Source organism: Acanthopagrus latus, chromosome 14 (assembly GCF_904848185.1).
Source record: "Acanthopagrus latus isolate v.2019 chromosome 14, fAcaLat1.1, whole genome shotgun sequence".
Lineage (NCBI taxonomy): Eukaryota > Metazoa > Chordata > Actinopteri > Spariformes > Sparidae > Acanthopagrus > Acanthopagrus latus.
In genome coordinates, this window is record NC_051052.1 from 7,540,818 (window position 1) to 7,558,631 (window position 17,814).

The 17,814-nt window shown below is 42.2% G+C and overlaps 1 protein-coding gene across 3 annotated transcripts; it reads right to left on the bottom strand.

Annotated features, from left to right (window-relative positions):
• Window positions 1–1,452: 1,452 nt before the first annotated feature.
• LOC119032782 (solute carrier organic anion transporter family member 1C1-like) lies at window positions 1,453–17,498 on the bottom strand. Of its 3 annotated transcripts, none has more exons than XM_037122317.1 (16): window positions 13,587–17,497; window positions 13,211–13,340; window positions 12,019–12,168; window positions 10,317–10,458; window positions 10,019–10,151; window positions 9,778–9,905; window positions 7,545–7,691; window positions 7,232–7,330; window positions 6,142–6,366; window positions 5,857–6,021; window positions 5,221–5,416; window positions 4,896–5,061; window positions 4,019–4,203; window positions 3,222–3,286; window positions 2,680–2,797; window positions 1,453–2,525 (listed from the first exon to the last, which is right to left on the bottom strand). In XM_037122317.1, the coding sequence occupies exons 3-16, from the start codon at window positions 12,118–12,120 to the stop codon at window positions 1,961–1,963; spliced, it is 2,436 nt and encodes an 811-aa protein (XP_036978212.1). In that variant the 5' UTR covers window positions 12,121–12,168; window positions 13,211–13,340; window positions 13,587–17,497; the 3' UTR covers window positions 1,453–1,960. The 3 variants fall into 3 exon arrangements, 2 of the variants coding, with proteins under 2 accessions (XP_036978212.1, XP_036978213.1); XR_005079032.1 differs by having other exon boundaries at window positions 2,501–2,525; window positions 4,907–5,061; window positions 13,587–17,498; XM_037122318.1 differs by having other exon boundaries at window positions 13,211–17,497.
• Window positions 17,499–17,814: the final 316 nt, after the last annotated feature.

The following is a 17,814-nucleotide window of genomic DNA, read 5'->3' on the forward strand; positions in this document are numbered from 1 at the left end:
AGGGAAAGGGGGTTAGAAAGGCAAATGTGCACAAGATTGTAAAAGGAAATACAGAAAAGGAAGAGTCAGGGAGTTGAAAATGGAAGAAGAAAGTGGGTGGTGTGTGGAGAATTTTAAGTCTATTTTTATAAACTTTAGGATCCCATGGTTTACTTTGGTAACTGTGTGAAGCCAGATGTAGCATGGGTGACACCATGGCAGTGTTTTATTGTGCTCCCGTCACATAAAGGAAGCCACTGATAACACAACTAACCCTTAGATATCAGAAAGTTAGGTGAACTTGAACCGAAACACCTTCCTTTTTCATACTTAGAAGGTGCTCTCTCTTGTGGCAGCTTTATTTTCTTTGGCTTTATTAGTATTCCTCTAGCAATGGGTGTTAATAGGGATCTCAAGGCACCTGGGAATGATGAGTAGCTGGTGTCAGTACCCACGGTCGCAGAGATCTTGTTTGAGCAACAGCCCAAAGCTTTTAGTCAAGAGAGGAGTCCTTGCATAAATGTAAGCAGTGCGTATGGTCTCCTCCTGGCCCATGATGCACCCACAGACGCAAATAAACTGTTAACGTCACCGACACCTACCTGTACCAGAAAAACAAATGGCAGTTGTTTGTGTGCATGGAAATATAAATGACTCCTTAGTCAGAAATGCAAGTGGGGTTTTTTTTTTTTTTCCCCCGACAGATATTGCTCAAACACTCAGTTATCCCTCCAGCCTAATTACACCACTGATGTCTCCTCTTCCGTACATAAACGTATCATTAGGCATCTCAGATAAAGTATTAGGTCTGTGGTGAGTTTCCTATTCTTAAAGCAGTTCTTCATGAGCTTTTTAAACCATTGTCCTGTGACTCTGTTAGTGCTGCCGGACACGGTCAACGGTCTTTAATTTTGTATACTATCTGCAGCTAAACTGACATGTGATAGGTGCTTTTTTTTTTCCAGATAAACAAACCCTAACCCCTTCTACCCAAACTTAAAGTGGCTGTTATCAATATTTTTATGTGAACAACAGATCAGTAAAAACAGAATGTGGAAAGAGTTGCTCGGAGTGAAAACCCACAGACTTGTCAGCCACCACTCTGCAGACCTTTAGCATCTTCTAACTGATTATTTTGGGTTTTAATGGCCTGCAGTGTCACTGTTTTGGTAAAATGTCACAGCTCTCATCGGCGCAAATTCCGGTATGGGTATAACGGGACAGGGATGTGATGTTTTGATGACATGTCATGTGTGTGACTCAAAGTAACTCAAAGAACGACTCGGATGAATTCTATCGATGCTCTGTGTCTGTTTAAATTGTACATAAGCCACTCTTTGCTCGCACAATTGTCCTATCAGGTGGTAATAAGACAACATGGCATTCACAGCTTGTTGCACCGCACCCAAGTGGCCAAAAACCAAAAAAAAAAGGTTTAATTAACTATGAAAAAATAACAATACATCTGAAAACTGTGTTCTTAATTTGAACTTTTAGTACACAAACCACCTGCGAGGAAGGAAGCTAACAGGAACATCATTTCCACATTATTTGCGTTCACATCGTGATCTTAACACTGTTTTCACGGACGTATTTGAGACTGCACAATTTAATGTGACAATAATGTCACATATTCAAGAGTCGACATAAAGAGAAACAGTCAGTTTCATGTATTTCTGTCTGGGCTTTGTGATCATGATCATATAAGTCAGTCAGTGCTTGGGACTGTTGTTCAGTGTGCACATCAAGTGCTGTCCATTTGTATACCAAGTATTGTACTATGTTTCTACAGCTGTGGACAAGGCACCACTGATAGCTCTATCTGGTAATACAAAGGGGAAAAATACTGTTAGCATAATTCATGCTAAGAAAATAATCCCTCTTGACATTTCATTTAAATGTGCCCAAATCGGTGACCTCTCTAGAATGGGTCTAGTTGGCCTTGTTTGACCCTGTGTTGGAGACAACATTGACGAACACCTTAGTTTTGTGGGCCGCCGGTTTCTTTACTTTGTGTAGTTTCTTTCTCCAACTCATTCTCTTCGTCTGTCGGATGATCCAGCTTCTCATTTTCCACCTGCGCAGTCATAGCTTTGGAAAACTCTGCTTTTCCCTCTTTCATCCCCTCCTCCTGCCCGTCCATCTCCATCTTTGCTTCCGCACTTGGAAGAGGAGCAAACTCAACAGTGGTCTCTGTCAGGGATTGGAGCTGTAGTCTCTCCTGGGTGCTATTTGTGGAGATGAGTCTGCCACCTTGGGAGGGCTGCTCTGTTCCTTGAACCTCCCCTCCCTCCTCCAGTTCCAATACGATCCTTGCACAAACTTTTGGAGCACGAGGCGTGAGTTGCTGAGTTTTAGGAGCGCGGGGCTTCTTCTCAGCGGGATTGGACGGGGCCCGAAGTTCAATTTCCTTTGAAGGTTTTTTGTGCTGCTTCTCCGTCTCTCGCTCTGGTTTCCGAAATTGTCTTCTGAGGAGGATGATGACGGCAATGATGAAGAAATACGAGGAACCACTGAGACAAGTGATCAGACCCAGGAAGATGATTCTGAAAATAGAGACAATCAAAGGAATCTTTTTTTTTGTCGTAGCGTCTAAAGTAACACCCAACGCTTGTGAGCTCTGCATCGGCTGTACTGTGGCTAAAATAGCAATGACTTAGCAATGAGGTGCTATTACCACGTTCGTAGTCCATGGCGTACCTGTACATCGCAGAGTCATAAATGCGACATGCCCCTCTGCCCCCACACTTCTTGATTGACCACTTCAGGCAAGTTGAATCAATCAGGGCTCCAAAATACACTGGTGCAGGAAGTCCACCTACAGATGACATATCAACAAAGTATGTACTGCTGCAACATGACAGTAGTGCCTTACATCACAGTGTATATCATGTTATGTTATTTTGACTGCCACACATCAAAAACTAAAACAAAAACGTGCAACAAGACTAAAGCTAACCACCATTTTTAGGACATGTAAACACATTGTCATTCATATGTGGAAGATTAGAACTTTGGTGTTTTATGTCATAAAACAAAAAGTGAAAATGATTTCCAGGTTTTAGGTCTCATTCCTGCGGCACTCCATGCTTTTATCCTCTGTTTTCTAGCAACTGCTCACTTTTTAATGTATTGACCGTTCCTCACTCATTGATTAGTAACTGCTCACATTTTTGTGCACCATATTGTTGAGTGTTACAAAATAATAAACTTGGCATGCAGGTGGAAGTCATGAAGCTTACCAAGAGTCCTAGTTACCAGGGTCTGTATACCCAGCGCAAGGGACTTGAGCTCTGGTGAGATACATCTGTAATTACAAAACAATGTTGCTTTGCCAAAGAGTGTCTTAAAAGGAAGAGTTTGACATTTGGGTAATACATTGATTTGCCTTCTTGCTGAGAATTAGATAAGACTGATACCTCTCCCATGTTTGTACAACACACCCTTACTCCCAACTCGTCAAATACATCAGCCTGGTGGCCTGTTAGCAATAATACTTAATATTCGGTTAGACTTTCAAAGTAAAGCTTGGTGACAAATCAGATTAAATAGCTTTCTGCCAGCTGAAACACATTGATTAATGCAGTAACTGTTCAATGGAAGGCTCTTACCCATTTGCTTGGTTAAATCTGGTGCATCATTTACTTATATGAACCTACTTTTTCAAACTTTCTTACTTAAGTAGCACAACATATATATGAATCACAATTCAGATGTATGACCCATCCAGCCACCCCAACCACCTAAACTAAGCTAACCGAGTACTGGCTGTAGCTACACATTTACCTTACACTAATGAGACTGGTGTCTCATTTTACTCTTTTCAAAAAAAAGCAATTATTCTCAGAGAGTTCAACAATTTCTTTAAAATGCAGTGGACTGATGTGTAAAATTAGGCATTTCATTTGGTTACGGCCATGCTTGATGGGTGATGTCCCTCACAGCTCACTTGGCTAAAATCATAAGGATGTGTTCTAGTAACAGAATTATTAGATATATTATTATTATATCCCAGTCATCATTATTTCCAGATACAGACCGTATGATGACCATGTATCCTGGTGTGGCTCCCAGAGAGTTGATAAAGGAGCTGAGAACAGACACGGCCATGTAGGAGGTGAAGCTTCGGGTGCAGTCCTTGGCATGCGGACACTGGCCCAGCCTCACGGACGTACTGCTGCCCGCTGGGTAGGAGGCGGACACGCAGCTGCAGTTGTGAAAGACCTGGTGAAGACACACACACTGCAATGTAGCCGGAGGATTTACTGGAAAGTAAGTGTAAGTGCCACCCACTTATAATTTGGTCCGAACACGATACATGCCTTGCTGATTCCACTATCCGCCGTCATGGAAATCCAATAACGTTTCATGAAATAATAAAAGTTATTGTTAAATTAGGTGACAGGTGTGATTAGATACATAATTCTGATATGTGGGGGCCTTAAAACAAATGGAAATCAAACTGATGATGAAATATTAACTACTACAGATAAACCGAAAAGACTTGGTAGTAAGTGTGGAGAAACGAACATGCTTTAACGATTCCACTATTTCACAGAGCCGCTGAACAGGGAGAGAAATTGAAGGAATAAATACTCTTATTCATCTTGGGGTTTTCGTGACCAAATTCTCTCCTGAAGTCAAACGTTCCGGGGTTCATCAAAGCACATTTCCTTGGCATTGCTGCTGAGGAGTGCTATTTTCTGGAATGAACCCTGTGGGCTGCATGGTACGGCTGATAAACACGTCATGCCATTTTCTATCGAGGCGTTGCTCAAATGCTGATTCATTGGAAATTGTTATAAGAGTTCACGTTGCAAAATCGCAGATCAGGTCAAGTAATTCTGCACTCATCGGACTCGAAAAAATCTGGCTGATGAGGAGGCTGAGCGTGCGTCAACAGTGTGCGGCCCTACTGTGTTCTTGCCGTATCCACTGGAGCCGAGGCAGCCAGCCATACACGGAGAGATGTAGGTGATGCCGCTGTCTGAGCACACGGGGTCCCACTCCTCTGCCGAGCACGAGCAGTCTCTGTTACACTCTGAGAAGAGCATATCGCTGGTGGATGACACACTCTGCGTCCTGCGGAGCAAAGAGGGGATGTGTTTTACGCTGGCCGCAGATGTCGCCTCGAGAATTATCAGCATTATAGTGTTTTGAGGCTGAAACAGACGTTTGTATGTCGCGTTATTTTTGGTTTGTTAGAGCGCCGTCACACGCTCGTCATGCCTCGGCACTGACCCGTTGTATGAGATGGTGAGCCCGGCCACGGGAATGTTGTCGCACTTGGTGCCAAACTGCAGCAGCAGGAGGAGGTACGCCATGAATGACGTGGCGAAGGACAGCTGAGCTCCTGACACCAGACTCAGCTTGTACCTCTTCATCAGCAGCCCCCCGAGGAAGATCCCCACTGCCACGGCTGGAAGGTTCAGCACACCTAGAAGGAGGAAAAAACAAGGGAAACAGCAGTTTGTTTCCTTAAGCTTTGAGTAGAAGTGTTGGAGAGCTGGTAGTGTGTTTCATGAGACACCAGGCACTGCTGACTCAAACCCTTGAACTGTATCGAAGGGATGAGTACCGCCAAATCATAGACATCTGTGGTTGTTTTGTACGATTCTTCCAGTTCGTACGCACAGAATCAAACATATAGCCTTGAGTAAGTAATGAGCTTTTGGCTCCTAAGTGAGATGTGGTCACTCTTCTTTTAAAGGTCCAGTGTGCAGGATTTAGCAGCAACTAGATGAACGTCCCTCGCATCACCCTCCCTACAGTGGCTATGAAAATATGAACATTTTCATTGGTTTGTCCACTTTGGCTTACTGTATGTGGAAGTGGACCTGCTCTCTGTATATTCAATTTTTTTTTTTTTTTTTTTACCTATGAGGAAGTTGGCTCTGGATGCAGACTGTCCAAACTGTTGCTCCATGTATTTGGCTTTGAAGGTGAACAGGCCGATGAAAGAGTTGAACTTCAGGATGCTCCCACAGAGGAGCAGGAAGTAGGCAGGAGTTCCCAGCAGGCGCTTCAGCGAGGGAAGGAACCCTGTGGAAGGACATCCAGTGGTAATACAAGCAATCACTATAAATGTGTGAAATACCAAATCTATAACTTTTAAGTGTCAGCACTGTTCTGTTATAAGAATGTGAAGGCGACTGTCTCAACCTTTAGCAATTTCAGTCAGTTTGAGGTTGTGATTGTTGTTGAAGGTCGTCCCCTCTGTCCCCTCTGGGTTCTCACAGCTTCCCTTGTCTCCCCCCTGCTTTGGCAGAGAGCGGGGCAGGAACCAGAACGGAATGCTGGAGATGAGCAGCAGGGCGGACGACACCAGAAAGCCCATCCACCAGGCGCCCACCCAGCGGGCATCTTTAGGGGTGATGGTCACACTGTCTGGATGGCACAAAAGAGTTTCTGAGTGAGTGCACAGCGAGAGCAGGAAGCTAATTTCATTGTCACTTCCTCTGTGTGAACGGATCCGGATTTAATTTGGGAAAAACTCGCTAATTGCATCCTAATTATCCGGGATGTGACACTCTCCACTCTGGTAGGAATGCAGCCCACTTTGTGTGGCCTGGTTGAGTTTATTTGATGAATAAATGATAGATTTTATCTATCTGTGAGAGTCAAGGCGATCCCTCAAAGGGACACTCAGAAAAGTCCTCACTAACCTGTCCTGACAGGTATGCAGCCTATTTTTATAGTCGCGCCTGACCTGCGTATCATGAGCAGCAGGTCGAGTCAAAATCAGTCTGAACCAAAGCTCCAGACATAGTCACCATGTCTCCTCTGTCAAAACAGGAAGTTCCAGCCGAAAAACTCTCATCGGTCTACACAGGAGGCACAGTTGTTGGTCTCGTGCCTCTCATGGAGCAGATTCACTTCTCCTTGAATTAACCAGGTGTCTAACAGTATCAGTGGTTACATGAACAATATTTTGTTGTCCCGATTCAGATCATTCTGGTTAGAGAATCCACTTGAACCGCTTACATGGAAGCTAAGTATAGAGATCAAACACGCATATCAGATAAAAATTGGCTGGCTGGCTATGCATTTCTTATTTTCATATTTCATCTACTGTAAGTAAATAGTTCCTAATGTTAAATATAAGATATACATATGTGAGCACAGCTAATGAGTCCTTGATTTCAGACAACGATAGATAAAGGTAGCCTTTAATTTTAGGTAGACTAGATTAGACTTGACACACCATAACTAATGACACACACTCCTACCAAAACAAATGAACTGTGCTCACCCATGGAAACATCTCCAATGTCAACATAGAGTTTGGCACAGTAGGAACCCAGGAGGAAACCAAACATGGGGCCCAGGAGAGTAATGGTCTGGAGACAAGCTGCAGATCACAAAATAATCACACACAATGTGTTTACTGTAAATGTGTTCACTGTTAGTACCATCTGACAGGGCAGGGAGCTAAACAGAAATATTAGTCTGGCAACTTATGTGTCCAAGAAGGTTATCTACTGAACAACATAAAATACAGTTTGGCATTTGCACTATTTCAGAAATCCCACTCTGGAAACTGAAAACAAGCAGTGTTATCTTACCAATATAGAAGGGTGAGTTTTCTGCTTTAGCAAAGTCGTCGATGTAGGAGATGCCCAGAGGCGTGACCGGAGTCTCTCCAATCCCCCGCAGTGCGTTCCCGAGGAACACGTAGATCCACATGTGCGAACTCGATTCTCTCACACAGGCTCCATAAACACACACAAACAAGGAAATGTAGGTATTTCATTTTTGCGATCTGATAAACAAGTTGTGTAAATAGAAAAAACACAGTGCCTGTGCCCTGGGCATGTTGGTCCGAAAATAAGGTGTGGTCAGACGTGTTGATGGCACGGTGCTATCCACAGGCAGCAGAAAGTGACTTTTCACTGCTATTTAAAGGGTGCATTATTCAGATGGCATGTGTTATAGATCGTTTAGATACGCCCCTATGATATTCACATAGAAAATGCACAAGTCATCAAATAAGGTTTAACATTTAGTTCATATCATCACCGCAACGCAAGTGTGTGCATGTTCCGTGCACGTGTATGCATTGTCTGCACCATTCACAGATTCTTTATTTTGTAACAAACAGAAATACTTTATCAAAAGCTGAATTTAAAATAAACACAGAGCTCCGTATTGAACCCCTCCCGCATGTTATTGTGAAACAGAAAATAGAGTCTGCTGCCTCAGTTGTATGTACGGGCTGCCTCAAAACCAAAAGCATGAATACGACGTGGCGCTCATTCAATATCAATAATAGGATGTGGCTTTAAGCTTGCACACCACAGCACCGAAGGTGACTTCTACATTGTGCTGCTTTCTAAATACATCTCATCAGAATAGCTGAACCAGATCAATACATTGCATTCTGCGGCTGTATGACACGTTTCCGTGAGAGGAGAAAATTAATTATGGACCGACAATAGAAAGACGGACGCAACATTTCAGCTGAAGTTCATCCCAGGGAGCTAGAACTGACTGGAACAAAAGCTGCTCCTCAATACACTGAAGAATACATAGACAGATACGAGCCCAAGCTGAATTTATCACAATAAATATTACCAATGTCTGCTCTCTCAGCGACTACGTAACGACTGAATGTCCCACATATCACTCAGTCTCTTCAGTCTTTTTCCAGTTTTCAGCTCTTGTTGTCGTGCTCTGCCGTCCACACGCAGGCTGATCGTTGGTGCTGTTCTAGTGAGGATGTGAATGAGGCGTCTCTCTTTTGGGGCTAGGTAGCATGGATGGGGAGATTTGTCCTTTTTTGTAATTACAAAAGTTCTGACTTATGAGCCACGCGGGAGGTTTGGCTTTGGGGTTGAGCGGTACACAGCACAGGAGGGGAGCGGCTTGAAGGTCAGACCAGGGTCAGTGCATTCCAGGGATGGTTGAAAGAAAGGTTTCATGTTAAGTCGAACTCTGTATGTGCTACTGTTGTGGTTTGTGGTCTTGACCTCAGGTTTATTTATTTTAACTCTATGGGTAGAGGTTTAGCAGAAAGCAGGGCAGGGCGGGCGCCAGGTCCGTATCTGACAGTTCCAAGTTTTACTGGTATGTTATTGGTATGTTTATAATTCTTGTGCTACGTCTTCTGTTAAGGGCAAGATACAAGAGCATATGTGACTTATTAATTATTGATGTAACAAGGGTTTTTTGGCTCTTTTCCCACTGCCAGTAGATGAATATGAACATGCCTTATCAACCGGTAGGCCAATCACTGCCTGCATCCATAGAGTTCCCCATGTTCACCCATCAGGCTGCTCAGACAGAGCACGCCGAGTGCGCAGCTACGTGGGCGGCCAATAGTCTGTAGGGGTTGCTTCGGCATCTTCTATTTTCTCTGCCTGCTGCGATAATCTATTGGAAATAGCGTCACTGCTGTTTTTGATTGTGTTTTTACATTGGCTCATTTCCCCAGAGATGAGCAGACACACACACACACACACACACAGCAGAGAAGTCCCTCACGACAGATTATAAACCAGTATATGGTCCTTTTTTAACTTCATTGTTGCAGAAGAAAAGTCTGGCTTATCCGTGAACAAGTACAAGCTTATACGCTACGTAAAGACTGGCTGTCTGTGTAATTAGAAAAGGGAAGAGGAGAAATGCGCCTCTGAAAAGCCTGCCCCCCAATTAGCTACTACAAAAATGAGACAGTGTTCCCTCACACCTAAGGGTACCCACGTACTACTTTGGTGTCTTCCTTGCATAAAAATGATTGGTTATTTAGATGGGAATGGGATTTCAACTCAGTGATGTGCGAGTGGAAATCATTTTTACCTGCGTTGTCTTCCACAGAGGGCTCTATCTGAATTTCGGGCACGTCGTCCGTTTTCAGTGGATCCATGCAAGCCATGATATTCACACTGTCATTCTGGAAAACCTGAATGACTGTGTCGTACGTGTAGCTGTAAGAAGCCAGCAGCGCCACAAAGCAGACGTTAACAGGATCCTTCAGAGGTCTTTCTCCATATTTCCGGTTTTCAAAAGTTTCTAAAATCATGTGTTTGTTAATGCTTACCGTCCCATGAAGAAGTGTGTGAGCCCAGTGAGGAAGGCCCCCACGGCCATGAGAAAACAACCCATGGCGATGAGTCTGGGTCGATGCAGCTTGGCCCCAAAATGGCTCACCACCGCGAGAAACAACAAGTTGCCTACCTCCGGCAAAAAAAAAAAAAAAAGAGAGCAGAAGAAAGGGAAAAAAAAAAACATTCAGAGAATCGTAAGCAGCACAGTGGAACTAAAAAGTTGGGAGACACAAAAGAAAGACCTGATCGGGTGCACAAATGATTCGGGTTAAGTCAACAAACAGATGGTACCCATCTCAAAGCTGCCATCTATGAGTCCAATGTGCGTGCTGGAGAGGTCAAAACGTCTCTCAATCTGAGTGATGGAGCTCTTCATGTAGGTTCCCGTCAGAGCCTTGGAGAAACAGGCGAAGGACAGCGCCACAATAAATAGCTAGAAAACACAGAGGGAAAAACAAGTCACACGAGTATATTTATCTACTCTGATAAAGCGGAAATGCTGCCATGGACATACTACAGCAAGGAAATAATCTCAATTCTTTTGCCATTTGTGGGCGGCTTGACCACCTGACAGATGGTGGTCCAGTGGTCCTCAGTTGCCATGTGGGTTAAGTAGGCGCAAGGTCTTAAAAAGGGTTTACAGGCAGGAGCTACAAAAGGCTTTAAACTACTTTTTTCACATTTGCAGTAGTACCCCCCCGAGAGCTGTATACATACTAACATGACGAATAAAATTGGTGGAAATTCCCTTTAACGTTGCAGGCCGGACAGCTTATCACTGGGACGGAACCTGCTATAAAGCTCCCTGGCGCTTAGCCGAGCGGCATGTTCAGGTGTTGATCCTCCGCAGGGTCGCCAGCATTAGCGCCCTCTTTCACATTGTCGGATTGTTTATACAAATATTGATAACAGCCGCTTAAAACTAAATGGAAAATGATCTCATAAATGCATATCTTGTCTGGGTTTCACACGCACCCTGAGTGCCGCTGACGTATGTCTCGGAACAGTTCCGCCTCCGACATCCCAGCCTCCACAGTCTTTGGCTTCTACTCCGTGTGTGGGCACCCTGCAGTCTCTTTATTGCTAAATTAAGTCCCTCTGTGGATTATTGGAGTTCTCCTGCATGTTTTGCATGTACAGAATTCCACTTATCGTGCTGCACTGCTGCAGAGGCTTTCTTTCTCAGCTTAAACCTGACTCAATCTGACAGGTATGGACCTCCTTGGGCTTTAAATACTCCTGAGAACCCTAATTAGGGCACATAAATCAACGTCCTTACTAATAAGTAACACCACGTATAATTCTGTGTACCCCACCTCCTCGTCTGATTTGGAGTGAGGGTTGAGTAATCAGTTTGTATTTTCAAAGATAATCTTAGATTTAAGAATGTGAAACAGAAACTGCAGGAAACAGAGCGGCCAGGTAAAGCTGCTGGTACAGTTGGGTACGTGTAATGCTACTTTAAGGGTTTATTTGCTGATGATTTTGAAAATTTGCTTTCCCTCCAGACTGAGCTAAGGCCCACAAGGAAAACTTATCTTAAAATGAAATTGGTGTATGGATGCGGTTTGGGTTTTGGGAGAAATGCTCCATTAACTTTGCACATGCTGATGTAGTGCTGCAATCAGACACAGCTGTGCTCGGGACTGATGGTGAGGCTCATCCAGAGCAGAGACGTGGCCCGCGAAGATTGTCGAAAACAGCACAAGATCGGCTCTTGACTTGATTTCACCTACTTTGGGGAAAGCGCATCTCTCACCAACAACTTATGAGTCAGACATTTTAAGCATTTATCCATCCATCTTTTTACATGCTTAACGAGGTTCGAACCTTCCGTCGGGGGACAGAATTTACAACTGCGCCGCCGCTACCTTTTTAGATTTGTAACGTGTTTTCGTCTGGAGCGCATCAACAGAATGAAGTTCAGCCTGTGAAGAAAAACGGAATTACGAGTTCCCAACAGCAAAGTTTTGATTACACATAGCTTCAGTACTTTGAGAGTGGAGATGCCAGGGCGTTTACTGGTCTTCTCGTCAGGGTCACACAGGGCCTGCTGGCTGGTCATCTTGCCTCTGTCCTCTGCTGTTTCCTCCATCCTGCACTCAACGTTCGTCTGCCGCTCTGTCTACCTGCATTCAGGGCACTGCAAGAGGAGCAGACACAGTACACAACAGACAGAGTTAGAGGGTTAGAGGTGAACGTTCACTTGTTATGCTTCATTCTTTTATGGATCCGCGATAGTTTCTTCAAAGTGGCTGCTTGTCTTCTTGAGTCCACATCAATATAACAATCATAAAAAGCACAAATGAAAATCAATAAGTCTAAAGAAGGCAGTGAAATCCAAAGATACAGATAACAAATTAACTAACTACAGCGGCTGCAACGCAACCGATATTTACAATTCTCGTTAGCTGGTGGCCTCTAGTGGCCATAGTGATTATTACGGCAACAAAGGAGAAAGTCGGCCCCGTAGCATAAAGAACGACAAAGTGAGGGACACAGGGAGGATGTCGGGGTCAGATGGCCGGGGCCAAACAAAGCACAGGACTCTCACCAGTTCAGCATTTTGGCAAATGAGCTTAACCCCTGTTCTTGATGATACCTCTGTCATGACTGTACAGTAAATATTAGGCTGATTAGCTGAGCGGGGCTGAGAAGCGATGTTTAATCTCTTTAAATTGGTTGAGCCACTCATGTCATATAACTGATATATACATTTTCTTTGACTGTAATTGTAATTGTCTATAAAACTTGAAGCTGTTTATCAAAAATGGAACCCAAGACGGCCAAACAATAAGCACAACTCCCCTGGTCACATCACACTTTTGCAAAACTCTGAACAGAAATCACAATGTGCATTGTATTCTGTTCTGATTAAGACTGTGTCGATGCAGTGTTTATTCACCTTTGCTTATAACAACAATATTGTAATATAATAGGTCAGACGTCATTGTGACCGCACATCTGAGTTCCCCAGCCGGTTCACTCATCACTAGAAACAACAATCTACACAATCTACTGCATTATTATGTATCAAAGGTTATTATATTGGACCTGTCAACTACTTCAGATTCTCAGTAATCAGCTGTGAGCATAGAAGAATGTCTGACGGTCGGTATCAAATCTCAAGCAGTTGCACAGTGTTGAAACTTTTCCCCAAGAGCAAAGTGAGTAAAAGCAGGTACCTGTGTAAACTCCACCAGCGTCCTCTCCTCACAATCCCCTCAGCTCAGCAGGCATCAGGAGCTGCGGGTCGAATCCATTTCGGAGAGAGAAAATGGTTTCCGATGACTTGACTTATTTGTCCTTTGAAAACTTGGGAGTGACATAAAGTGACCAAATAATCAGTCAGTGTGTTTTCACCTCATGGCTCAATAATCCCCCGTCAGGTTTAGCTGTTGTTAATACTTCCACCCAAACTGCCGCTCGCCTTTAAACTCTGATATTTCTTGGCAAGCAGGCCCCGGCCTTATCACAGGAATTCCTCATTTCAAAACTGATTTACATTGATAGCAAAAGATAGCAAAAGAGCAACTACTGAGGAGGTTAGATAAAAAATACCTAGTGCATCTCAAGGCTGATGGGGACCCCTGTCTTCTTCTTCTTCTTCTTCTTCTTCTTCTGCTCCTCTTTAAACAGCCATGTGTCTCTCCTCCTACTGAGAGGAGTTAAACCTGCTCTCCCAGAGCTCCTATTCTCCTGTCGGAGGGCCGAGCAGTTACTTGGAACCAACGAGGACAAAAGGCCTCTCACATTTTCATTCTGCACACATGCCAGTCAGTCCAGGAGGGGGACAGCAACAAGAGAACAGGGGGAGAGCTGGAGGGGAGACAGATTAGTAACTCCAAACTAGGCCTGTTGGATTTATTGTTATTTTTTTCCCCTTTTTCTCACAAAGTAAAATATGAGATTCAGAGGAAGAAGGAAATTGCCTTCTATAAATCTACTGATAAGGCTTGAAAAAGACACGTGTAACACACACTTCAACCTGCAATCAGCCACACTCATCCCATAGATTTGCTTTGCTTTGATGAAGACCTCAAAACACGGAACAGTGTGTCTCAGGTATGACAGTGTTTCTCGATGCAAACGTGTCAAGAAATGCTCTATTAGTCCACTGACCGGTGGGGGGCTCGGGCCGCCAGGCAGCAGGTCACACAATCAGCTTTGCCCCCTCACAAATTCCAGGGATTAAGATTAACAGCCTTCACATTCCTGCGCAGCCACAGTGAGGGAAACTTTCCCTTTTTGAAAATTCATACCCATTCTCCTTTGGCAAAATGTTCTGCACGTCTTTCGTCGCTGTATCTAATATCAGGTACACAGGCATGTAGTTTGTAACTGCGTCAGGGTACCTTAGATCATCACTCATTGTACCTGCTGCAAATAAACACATTGAAACTTGTGGCTTTAATAAAATGTTACCATTATTTTTCTACATTACAAATGCCCTGTCTGACTGACTGAACGTTGCTCAAATAGAAGCAGTGACACACACTCAGTGCCATACGGTGGATATATATCGTTGCACAGAGCACAGCCTGCTGGGAGAATCCAGACACTGCACATCCTTATTGGTTAAGGGGCAGCATAATATAGAGAGCAGTTTCAAATTAAGTGCATCAATAAATATTAAGGCCATCAATACATAAAGAGTTGTGTTATTTCCATTTAAAGTTGCCAGCTTATCTACTCGGAGTAAAGACGCTCTTATGTATTGGTGTCATCTGTGTTTTTGGAGTGGGGAGTGTTGTAAAAGTAGAAAGCTGACTCCGTGTTTGCTCTGTTTGGTTGGTTGTCCAGCAACACTCATGTCTGCGTGGTGGTTAAGTACACAAATAAAAGTCAAACAACACATCTGGGCCATTAAAAGTAAAGAAAACTGGAATTTGGATCATTCTCAACTTTTCCCAGTTCGAGTTGTGTTTCCTTGCACAACTTTAAAACTTGCGTTAATTTCGTGGAACCTTGCAAATAAGTCTTGAGTTATGAATTTTGAAGTTTGGCCCTCAGAGCTTAATGTAATATTTTGTATATAATTCTTTGCATGTGATTTTATAGCCTTCTTTTTTACTAGACGGGGTTGAATTAGTTCCTAAACATTCATGAACCCATTCATTTAAACAGGCGTTGAGCCTGATTATTGGGTTCAGGAAATCCGCTCCTAACAGCTTGTAATGGCTTGTTTTGTTGCATACTAGAAGATGCCAACCTGCTTTCTGACTGGACAAAATATCAATCTTAATTCCTTGGCTCAATTAGTCATAAATATCCATTGTTGCTGATTATGATCATAAGTTGTAGCATTCTAGTGGCGGCAAGTATTAATCCAGCTTGGACATTGTGTGCAGAGCCAAACGCTGACATTCCTGGCACTTTCTATGAGTGGTAGCTTTTGCTTATTTCTGATCTGTGAACAAGTGTGTTGTTTTGTTTTTCACTACTTTGTGCTATGTTTTGCATTATTTTGTATCCCATGATCATTTTTTAACAAACTACTTTGGGAAAGTGCTGTAGCTTAGTTTATCAAACTAGATTTCTCCTTGTAACTTCTCCCCTTTGCTCTAATTCAGCTCCTCCGAGTGTGGAGCATTTGGTAGCTTGCAAAAGCAATCCTTTATAGCTTTAATAGCTTCCTTAACAGCGAGTGTAGCGATTAAAAGGGTTTTACAATCCTACAATATTACACTGTTCATAACATTTACAATATATTGCATAACATGTTGAAAAAACAAACCCATGGCAATAATAGTTGAACCATCACTTTTGTCCTACACAAGGGGAGCTCACTGCTGATTCACAGAGTAAACACAGAGGAGACAAAGTTTGACAGATCACGTAATAACAACCTTCAACTTTAAGCGAGCCAGACTGATTCTCAATGCACGTGTATGAAGGGAAAGCTATTGGTGTCACTGACTCTGCTCACGCTCTTGTGTTGTCTGTAGCTATATATTTTCTTTTAGGGATAACATACGCACGGAGGTTATTTTTTTTCTGAGCCTTTGTTTTTTTGTTTTTTTTTTTTAATTTAAAAGTGGCTGGTTAACATGTTGAGTGGCTGGTAGATTTTAGAATTTACCAGCCACAGTGGCAGGTGGACAAACATGTTTTCCATCCCTGCTAACGTTACAATTTGTGGCTACTCTAACATTACCCACTTCTGGGTATAAAATAATGTATGCAAGACTATAAATGTATTTGTGTTCCTTTGACTATGTTATTTTTGTGGCAGTTAAAGTTTAAAATACATGAATTTGCTGATTATCATTTTGATTGAATGATTAATGTTCTTATTTGATGAATAAATCAGACGTGAGGCTACTCTGTACTTTTTTCTCCAAATACTTTTTTACTCTTACTCAAGTAATGTTTGGATGACTACCTATTACTTCTATATAAGTAATATTGTTCTAAAGTAACAATACTCTTACTTGACTACACCTACCACCTTGGAATGAACCCACTTCTCCTTAATTTCTGCACAGAACTTGTGCTCACTATTGTTTTGCACATATTTGTTTTAATTTTTATACAATAGAAAGAGCAGGGTCAGGTAGGAGACAGTGGACCAGAGGCCAGCAGCAGCAGGAATGAACAGGGAAGGTCTTCACAGCAGGTGCGGAGAAATTATAACCAAAGTCCTTAGAACATCTCTTATAACTGGCTGAGAGAAAATATCAATAAAAGCATAAAAGGGACTTTAAGGTTAAATTCTACAATAATTTCACTACTACTACTGTATTCCTAATTTTATTTCAAAATGTTGCTTCTTGCCATTAAATGATATGGCTTATTACCCTGTTACTTTGTCACTACTGTTCCATTTTGGTGCTGATTATTTGAAACAGGAATGGTGCTATACAGAACTTTTCGTGTTCAGTGTTGTCATTTGGCACTTAATAATCTGGTTACTCACCCTGTAGATGCTCGAGGGTCAACTCAAACAGAGTTTGGCAGCTTTAGGTTTTAGATTTTGACTTTAGATTTTGATAGTATATAATTATAAAGACCTGAAGTCGGTCCTTTGGCACTGTGCTGTTTGTGGTTCTTTAGCCACTAAGGAGAGGTGCAACTGAATGCGAGAGGATAATGAATCACTCAATAGACCTCTGAACAATTTGTCCCCCTCACTTGGCCACATAATTTATGTAATTCAGTATTCACATTTTTTTTAGCATTTAGCAGAATTTGACTTTTTAGCTGCTAAATGTAACCACTAACTTTGGTGGGTTAAGAGCTTCAGGTTGGGCTGTTTTTAAAAAAAAAAAGAAATTTCACTTTTGTCCTTATTTGCATATAATTCTCTTTCCAATTAATCACCTCAAGTGATGGAGAAATCATTGGTTACATTGTTAATATTAAAATATTGATTTTTGCTGTTCCAAAAAGGACTATAACAATTGTATAGTGGGTCACTTTGTGTAGATGAAAAGGGTAAGTCACATGTAAACTGAGGCACAAAAAGTGTCTTTAATATATATATATATATATATATATATATATATATATATATATATATATATATATATATATAGTAAAAGAAAAAGAAACAATGAAACAAATTATGTAAAAACTAAAATATGACAATACACATAATATATCTACCAACATATCTAACTTAATATCATCATCAATCAACAACTACAAATATAGCATTATATATATATATATATATATATATATATATATATATATATATATATATATATATATATATATATATATATATATATAGCACAATCATGTTTGACTTAAGCTCTACTCACACTCTACTGTCCAAACTGTA

Excerpts from the sequence above, each read along its gene's own strand:
- LOC119032782 (XM_037122317.1), bottom strand. The coding sequence starts at position 12,120 with ATGGAGGAAACAGCAGAGGACAGAGGCAAGATGACCAGCCAGCAGGCC. Across the intron at positions 9,906-10,018 it reads ACACACTTCTTCATGGGACG|CTACACGTACGACACAGTCA; the intron begins GTAAGCATTAAC and ends GGCTTCTTACAG. Across the intron at positions 6,022-6,141 it reads ACTGACTGAAATTGCTAAAG|GGTTCCTTCCCTCGCTGAAG; the intron begins GTTGAGACAGTC and ends GTCCTTCCACAG.